This window comes from Notothenia coriiceps, unplaced genomic scaffold (genome assembly GCF_000735185.1).
Source record: "Notothenia coriiceps isolate Sejong01 unplaced genomic scaffold, NC01 NC01_scaffold00037244, whole genome shotgun sequence".
Lineage (NCBI taxonomy): Eukaryota > Metazoa > Chordata > Actinopteri > Perciformes > Nototheniidae > Notothenia > Notothenia coriiceps.
In genome coordinates this window covers 26,040,531-26,050,229 of record NW_011369945.1, presented here as the reverse complement: position 1 = coordinate 26,050,229, position 9,699 = coordinate 26,040,531, and the positions used below count along the sequence as shown (strand labels likewise).

The window sequence follows — 9,699 nt, the reverse complement described above, 5'->3', positions numbered from 1 at the left end:
CTCTCCTCCCCCCCCCCCCCCCGCCCCTTGACGTCCTAGGTGGGTACTGTAAACCTAAAGTAAGAAGGAATAAAAGTACCAGTCAGCTCTTTTCTCTTTTGAGTGACAAGACGTCCTGCGTGTTAAAGTACCTTATAGCAAGTGACTCTCCCGACCTCCGCCTACCACACACACCACACACACACACACACACACACACCACACCACGACACACACACACACACCACACACACCACACACACACACACACACGAGCAACCCCACACACGAGACGACACACACACACACACACCCCGCCGCTCTCCCCCAGTCCACTTATCGGGTCCGTGTCCCTCCCATAAAGTGTGTCTCAGTCAAGAGAAACTCTACTAAGGGGAGAGCAAGACGCGAGAATCTTTCAGGACCAGTCAGGTCCTGCAGAGGAGTCACAACACGGAGGAGACACGTCTCGGATAAGGAGTCTCACTACAGCAGGTGCCGGTAGAGAGGTGAGCGCCGGGCGGGCTGCGAGGGGGAAGTCCTAGTGGACCCTCTTGTCGTCCTGCCTTATAACGTTTTTTGAGTTTTTGATCTTATGTTTAATTCACGACAAAATAAAAATGAATGTATAGTATATTAAAAGTTACAAAGGAGAAAGAGGTCGTGTGCTGTCGACTCCTTTGACGGCCCTCTCTTATAACGTTGTGTATAAAAAAATGTTTCTTCCGTAAATGATGGATTGTTTCCGAAACTATGATTTATTCCTGACCGAATAGATTTTCGGCAACTCTTCGTGACTTTACAAAATCGAGATCCATTTGGACTACATAGCATATTACGAAGACAAAAAAAGTTCAAACAAAAACAAACAGCTTACTGTATTCGCAGTTCGATTTACAATTACATTACGTCCTTTTTTTTTAGTTAAGTTACGATAAAAAAATTGGACTGACTACATAAGATAACGCACGATTCGTGTTGTACAAAAGGAAGAAGAGGCACGTACGACTAACAAAGTCATTGACGACCGTAGCCCGATTTGCAAGTCCGGATATACCTATGATGATATTATATACATATTCACGTCATGCACACAACATACAAAAAACTTGCCCATACATTGCAACCATACTTGACATACAAACAACTTTAGTAAGAATACAAGGACAAATTGGTACTGCTTCACTACTTGCCACCTCAGCAAGGAAACATTAAGTAGAAATAAAGATTGATCCATGTATATAAACGATCTAAAGGTTTGATTATATAAAGAAGGGAAAAGAAAGTTAATAAAAACAAAAGAACAAAGGAACAACACACTAACGGTACAGGTTTTATAATTCTAATCAAGACTCGGTTCACGTAGACAATACTTTATTCGGCTAGTAATTTTTGCGTTGCGATGTGTATGTAACTTCTTGAAATGGAAAATTATTATACGATGAACAAAAAAGGTGCCTAGATGTTAAACCTCCGTTTCAACATGAGAAATGTTGCATGTAAGTAAACTGACAGATACGTTTGAGACGTGAGCTGATATGAAACACATAATCTTAGTTCAAAAGAATCGACTATGAAAACAATGAAAACTCAAAATGCTTCCGTAAACTTACGTCATAAACTGAACATGTCTCATAAAGTTGTTACCATCATACCGATGAAAATAACTTCATGATGAGGGTGGGTGACGTGTCTCTTGTACGAGGAATAACTACTTCTTTTCCTCGACGTAGCACAAATAAGGGCTTTCGTCTACGTTAGAAGATAAAGGTCGATGTAAAAAAAAAATAGAGAGCAGTCCTAAAAAAAAGATTTAAAACATATATAAAGTTGTAAGACCAGTTTTTCACGTTATTAGTAATTTTAAGAGGGGACATTACATCCACTATTAAATGAATAAAAAAGTTCCCCAGCCACGCAGGGTATTTCACTAAACGCCACACAGGAGAGCGGTAACGGGAGGGCAGAGACAACGAAAAGTCTGACGTCCCGATACAGGGAAAAGAAAGAAAAGACAACGCTAGACGGGTGCACTACCGGCCGTCGAACGACAGACTATGCGTTCCGTTGTCCAACGGTAGCAAGGGTCCCCCCCACTCCCCCTCGTGGTCGGCGCGGGGGGCGGGACAGGCAAAGATACGGGTGGAGCCCTCGCGAGCGTCCCCAGGCAGTGGACCCTCTCTCGGTGTCTAACATTTCACGTGGATAATACGTTTTAGGTGTAAAAGTAAAAAAGAGAGGAGTCGGACAGTCTAAAACCGGGATTTGAGACTAGTCTAAACGGAAATACTACAGTCATGCAAAAAACAGCCACATTGGTCAATCGGTTATGTTGGTTCCATGGGGGGGGGTCGGAACAGTGGACTAAGAGGAGGATCTCGGCTATATCCAAGGAAATTTGGGTTATTAGAGAAGGTCTCCCCGCAACCCAGCAGCGAGCTGACCCCTGCCCGAGGAATAAAAGTAGCAGTTTCATTGTCTGTCTCTAGTGTGAAAAACTCGTCCCGACTTTCCGTCTCCCCTAATACCATCTTCGACGCTACTACACACACCATAAAGCCTCGGTGTTTGAATGTCCTGTACAAACATATATAGCACCTTCTGACTATTAATATAACTACTTTTTGTCGATATTATCCCTGAAATTTTGTTTAGTACTATGTGTCTGATGTTACGAAACGAGTTCATTCCAGTTGTGACTAATGCCACTACTGGTGACCGAGGACATTTACATCCGGACTTGCAAGGTCGGGAGCTACACGTGATAAAAAGTCTTAATTATGGTAAACCAAACATTATTGTGGTCAAACAAGTTATACACGGATACCTACTCCGGAAAGATTTAAACTAAACATTAACCCGATAAATGACTAGGTTTCTTGATAACTGGGAGGTTAAACTAATGTGTTTACTAACTTTCAGCCTTTTCGTTTACTGCGTACAGAGTCAATAAATTCCCGTAACCACAGGGGGATTGGTTGTTGTTTGGTTTGTATGTATACAAGAGGTGAATGGGTACTTTAGTTCGGGTATGCCTCAACAACAAAAGAAATGTCTCCAATAAGACACAGACCAAACAACGACTTTTCGGCCGTCTTTCCATCAACCCCACTTAACCATAAACAGCTACCAAATCGCCGTAATGATTATTCATCTCCGAGAGGCATTGTGAGACTACGCCACTCACCCCCATCCCATTAACGTCTCGGAGTTATACTTGTCAACATACCCCGAGATGGTGGAAGTCCTTGCTAGGTGTTGACAACGCCTGCTCCAGACACTAGCGGCGACTTAGTCACCTCTGCGAAATACGACAACTTCATAACACTGTGAACGTCGATAAAACATAAACAAGTAAAATTCTAAACGGAAATACACATATCTTCAAACTTCCTCTCCCTTGCTCCCCACTGGTCGATCGCGCTACCCAGGGTCCCGACCTAAATTGTTGGACCAGCCGCGCGTCCTTAACACAACACATAACAAACTCACTGTTTTGGGAAGAGTGGAATAACATAAACCCACGGTCGTTGGCTTGAGCCTTTATTTTTATTTTACAAAAATGAACGCGGCTTCAATGGGAATGTGTTCATAGATTGTCCCATTAATCACGTATCAAGCACAGATTTTGGTGTATTGAATATAAAGTAATAACTGTCGGTCACATTTTTCTGTGAACACTTTTTGACGTATAAAGTCCTAACACAAGCAGTGAGTCTCACTTCGCACGGTCACGTAAATAAAACAACTTTTAATGAATACGTAAAGCAAAAGTATTCCCGGCGCCCTATAGCAAGACTTTTACTTTCCGATTCGGAGGACTTTGTCGACTAATACGACATGACGTAACCGCGCCTAGCGTTAAGGCACACCCCGACGACAATTGCCCCCCAAAGCTACACATAGACGTCCGGTGTCTCGAGAGCACGTATGAAATACTCGGGGAAGAATAGACACATGACATCACCGACAGATATTTTTCCAGGGCCATCACCGTCTTGTCACGTACGAAGTGTTTGTCTCTGACATATAGCAATGGTTGTTGTTACTTCTAGCATAAATGGTACATTGGTCCACTGGTGCCACGATCTCTCACTCCATCACCTTGTTACTATGAAACCTGCATGCACCTACTTACCATGGAAATGTCCTCCGCCTAACACAGCCCTGGCGGCCTCCAGCCACACCGCTGAGAGACCACGTTCACTCCATGTCTTCCCGGAGAGGGATCGTTCCCACGCCTATGAGTCTGCTTTTACCTTACTTTGATCCTTCAACTAAAAGCCATTGCTTTTTTTTTTTTGCTTGATGTTAAAACATGTGGCCAAGGGTGAATTTTGCAACGGTTTTTATCAGATAAATATCAAAGTAGTATCGGTTTCTTTAAGGGAAATAGATTTAAAATATATATCAAAGGGAAATTGTAATTGTTAGCATTTGTTTTAAATCCAGCTGACTCCAAATTTGCAAAAAAAATAACCCAAACTTTATCAATTTACCGCTGCTTTTTATTGTCTAATCTGAGTTTGAAATGAAACAAAGCAGCTTTCTCTCCTTGTCATATTATTTCAAAAATCTGTTTGGTAAAAGAGGGGGTTAACACCTTCCATACCCAGATCTTTTATCGAGCTGACTGAAAACTCCATGTCATCGTTTTTTCCAGATACTTGAAAAGTGTCGATCAGAATCAGTGTATGATTTCTGACACTTGCAAATCAACACTTACTTTCTATTATACAGTATGTGCTTTGTTATATTAAGTGCAGTTTGTTATAAAGACGATACCAACAACTTTTTAGGCTTTCACAAATTGTATTATTGTAAATGTAGTTGTGTGTACATACTCTCAAGATCTACAATCCCATGTGTTGTGTGGTTTAATTCATACATGGACATTAATTGAATTTCAAAATGGTTGGTATTTCAACTTTTATTCAAAGAACATGTATACAGATGGAAACCCTGTGTAGTGCAAGGCTGTGTTTAACAAGCACACATGTGTATGTCCATGTGTTATGGTATAAAGCTCTGTCTGTAACTTGCAAAGCACATAGTTGCGTATCGTATGCTGTGAAAATGAAGGGCATCGGCTGGAGTTTTAAGGTTTTCTGTATGCATGGGTGCATTCACCAAATTCATATTTATCCAGACCAGTATGTAAATAAAATACATTTGACTGATATGCTATGAAACAAAGCATGATTTTTTTTTGTTATCCCGCTAGCAACACAGTGTCTAATAGAGAAGTAACATTTATTTTTAAAGGTATCCTTTCGAGCTTTTGAATTGTATGGCACTGGCTTTTGTTCATGAGCTCCTCTATTACGGTGGCACTACAATGGTTACAAACGTTTCCATTAGGAGATAAGTGATTTAGTTTCAAAATATCATAAAATACATACGAGGCATTTGGAAAACATCTTCACCAACTTGACAAAACATGCAGCGTTTACTAAAAGCCCTACGTTAACAAAACGCTGAAAATATGGACACAGTTACACTATAAAGTAAACCTAAAATGCTAATATTATTGGCTAATTTAAAGGTGACCTATCATGCAAAATGCACTTTTGTACGTCTTTTATACATGAATATGTGTCCCCGGTGTTCCAGGGACCTCACCAAGTGTCAGAAAACACAACCCTCTCTATTTTCCTCCATACCCAAATCTCTTAAAAAGGGGCTGCAACGGATCTGATACAGACTGATCCAGATTTGAACACTTATGTGACGTCACAGAAGTGGTGCTACGGCTATTGGGTCAACTCCACCAATCAGGAGGAGACAGCCACGGACATTGCCGTTCGAAAGCGCTGGAGACGCTGTAGTACATATGCCAGGCCTGTAGATGGTGCTGTTCTCACAGAATCAGCCCATGCAAAGACAGTGTTAAATTGAGCCGAATGAGGAATGGCTAAAATGCATGATCTGTTTGGTATTTTGAAAAATAAAAAGTATAAATATGCCTTATATAGGTATGGTCCTACACTGTATTATTCAAATATAGCATGATAGGTCCACTTTAATCTTCCTGCAGGAAATGTAATTTGTGTAATTCACAAACTAGAAATAAGTTGAAGATAAACTAGTGCTGATTGTATAAGTCCAGCGCTCTTTATAAACACCTGCACTTGCAGCACAGCTGAGTGGTTCTTCATGTCCTGAGGATCTTATTCAAATTCATTCCTATTTCTGTGTAATTATGCGAGTAATCACTCAGCGGTGTCCCTCCTCTCATCTTATTCAAACCATCTTCAGGAAGCTCGGATTCCTAGAACTGCTCTGCCGTGGTGCGAACTATTAGATTGATGTCTCCTTCAAGCAGTGCAGACAGGTGCTAATGCAATCTTCTCTCTTCTGTCTTCTTTCTAATTTATGTGAAGCCATCTGGCAAGGTGAACCATAGAATCTCCACTCTTATCCTGTACTTTGTCGTTATATCACACCAGATATTTCTGTCTCAAAGGATTTTGGATTTGCTGTGCATAATTGAGCATGACACCAAAAACAACACTTCTATCAATGTTCAAATACAAGTTTTTGTCCACAATTGACTATAAGTGCATCTGGAGTAAACGTTCTATTCTATTGAATTTCCCCTTGTTGCCTTTTCTGTATCGCTCTATCTCTATATCATAATAATGTGTACATTTACTGAAATTGCACATGTTCGAAAAGTTACTGGTTAAACTGTATGCTGTGAAATAAAATGGGGAATACAAGAAGTATAATGTGGGCAGTGTAAACAATTAAAATAATTAAACCCAAAGCCAACGATGTCTATGGCAGTCAGCGCTTTCAAATGAATGTATTCCTACTGAAGAAGTGAATATTTAAATCTTTAAAAAGTCCATTTGTTTCCCATAAAAGATGGGCAGTTTAATATTTCACTCAAATGGTTAGTGGTGCATCCAATTGGTAACTATTTAATGCCATGAATGAATATGCATTTGGGGTTCTTCTGAACTTTTGGTCTTTTTAAAATGTAAATACTGTAATACAAATGTTTAAACCTGTGTAGACAAATAGTCTAATAGATCAAAAGAAAGACGAAACACTTTAAAAGGTTACTACTTGAGCATTTTAAAATGAAAAAAAACAATATTCTTTGTTTATAGCTTGATTGAGATCGTGTAAAGATGGTATGTAGAAGAGAGCTCTCATGCCCTTATATTAAATATGATATCAATAGACCAACATGTTCTCCAGTTCACCATCTGCCTGGCTGGAGATAAACTGTGTGCACATGGTTCCTGATATTTAGCTGCTCAGCAACATGTGTGCTCCATGTGTAATGATCCCCAGATGGTGACATGTGTCATAATAAGCACATTGTTTCAGCATGCAGATGAAGAAATATGCTGATATGCTCCAATTTGGTTAGAGGAAACCTGTCTGGGAGCAGATGGAGATGAATTGTTGGACAACAACTGCCTTTGTGTGTCAGCCTGTGACTGAAATGTAAACAAGCAGGGATGAAACTTGCTAATGCAACGAGGTGTTAAGCTTTCTAAGCTGTTAAACCTTATTATGTGCCTGTATCACAGCTGAAGATAGACAGCAAGGAGGGAAATAGAGGATGACATGCAGCAAATGACCATGGGTCAGACTGGCCTCAGTACACAGTGTGCTCTCCACCAGCTGAGCTACTGCAGCTCCATTATTTGTACTGGGTTAGGTGAAAGGTGAGGCTCGTATTGACCAACGAGAATGAATCAGTCGACTCAGAGGGTTTTATCATCTCTCAGCTTGTTGTTTTGCTTCTACAGCCCAACTCTTTACATTATAAATCAAATCTACATACTCTTACTAGTAATTTCAAGAAACAGCAGCTGTTATTAGTTAAACTCTAAATACCCATTGTACATTACCTGCTTAGTACAAAACAGCAGTCAGTAATAGTTAGTTCAAGCAGTGTGGAGCATTTCCAAAGAGCCAGATATCTCTCCCAGGAGTTGGTAGAGACCAAGCTAAAAGCAGGGTAAATGTGACACTTATTTTTGTCAGGTGGCCTGATATAGGAATCCAATAAATAAGAATAATGTTCTAATGTATGTGTAAAAAGGCAACTAATTGGCAGCTACTTAATTGGAAAACTTTAGGAGGTACAATATGTCAATGTTGTGTTTATTCACTCCTTTACTGCCCCCTAATGGCCAACAAAAATACATTCATGTAGGTTTAAATGTTTTGTTGCAATAATACGTTTCTTAAAGAGGCCATTATTTTCATGATTTCAAGTGTGATAAGTTAAAACAAGATCTGATTTCCACCTATAACTCAAACCCTTCAATTATTATGAAACAACCGTTAGATTTCGAATGCAAGTGCAAGTTGTAATAAATGTCATCTATTCATAACGGAAACAATGAAATATAAAACTAGTTCTTACTGTGGACGTCCCCTCTCTGTTTGGTGACCTCCTTCTGTATGGTGTTGTCCACAGGAGTGACTGGTGGGGGTGTTGGGGGGCTTCTGGTGGGAGGAACTGGTCTTATGGGTGGGATATAGGGCTTGCGTGTTGGTGCTGGTGGCTTCCTGGTCGGGATAAAGGGCTTTCTGGTCGGGATAAAGGGCTTCCTGGTCGGGATGAAGGGCTTCCTGGTCGGGATGAAGGGCTTCCGGGTGGGAACGGCTGGCTTACGTGGAGGTGGGGTAACCCTCTTTGGAGGTGCTTTGGTTGTTGTCGTGGTTGTCGTAGTTGTGGGGGCGGCTGTTGTTGTTTTGGGGATTACGGGGAAGACTCTCCTTTGAGTCACTGGTGGGCGGACGGTGGTGGTGGTCCTCCTATGATCTGTGTCTGGGAGGCGGTTGTGATGATTTGGAGGCAGTTTGCCTGGCCTCGGAGGGTCAATAGCCACCTTAGGGATGGCTGGAATAAAAAGAGAATGTAGATTAAGCACTGAAATATGAGCACTTAAGAGTTAATGAGGCGGAGAATTGCAGACTAATTGCAATGATTAGTCTGACATTGGAAGTGAAGGCTTTCTTTTATCTACCGAGACTTTCCCCTTATTTCTATTAGCCAAACGTTAACACCTAAAACAGATCGGGTGTTTCTAATCTCACTGATGCAAAAGCTCAAACAAGAAAGGCTTATAAAATCCTCATTTTGGACGTTCACATTCTTTCTTTTGTGCCTTTTTAAAAAAAAAAGATTCTGTACAAATGTTCTCCTTGGGGAAGTTGAAAGAGGAGAAACAGCGTGCAGCATGACAAGGTGGCCTTCAAAAAAAAAAAACACAAAGACACCCCACGTTCAGTAAATGTCTGCTTTTGAGAAATCAATATTTCTCTCTGTCAGTGGCTTTTTTTTCATCCGTTTATATGCTTGTCCTAATTTGATATTCTTCGTGTGTTCATAGCCGGAGGCCTCTCAGCAGCTCTGTGTGAGAGGAACGATCTCTGCGCTCAAACAAGGCCTTGGAGATCACCCTCGCTCTGCTGATGTCATCAACGTTACACCTCCTTTTCCTTTGTTACTCATTGCATGGGGGGGGGGGGGGTGATGCAGGGCTTCATAAGGGGTTCATGAGTGAGGAATGAGAGTGGACAAAGGCAAAGAGTTTGAACTCAGTTATTGCCTTCTCAGGTTGCAGGCGACTTTGATATGTGAGACACACGTAGGATATTGCAACTCGACTCCCAGAGCACTTGTGGCTCACACACCCTTGGGCAGGCGACAGGGTGAAATATTTGCAGCGCGCTACGCCATGAGTC

At 41.2% G+C, this 9,699-nt stretch overlaps 1 protein-coding gene across 1 annotated transcript in view; it reads right to left on the bottom strand.

Annotated features, from left to right (window-relative positions):
• Positions 1-9,699, bottom strand: part of npnta (nephronectin a) — a 53,684-nt gene that overhangs the window by 24,059 nt on the left and 19,926 nt on the right. The window contains exon 8 of the mRNA XM_010794427.1: positions 8,372-8,851. Within this exon, the coding sequence (XP_010792729.1) occupies positions 8,372-8,851 (480 nt within the window). The remainder of the gene's footprint in view (positions 1-8,371; positions 8,852-9,699) is intronic.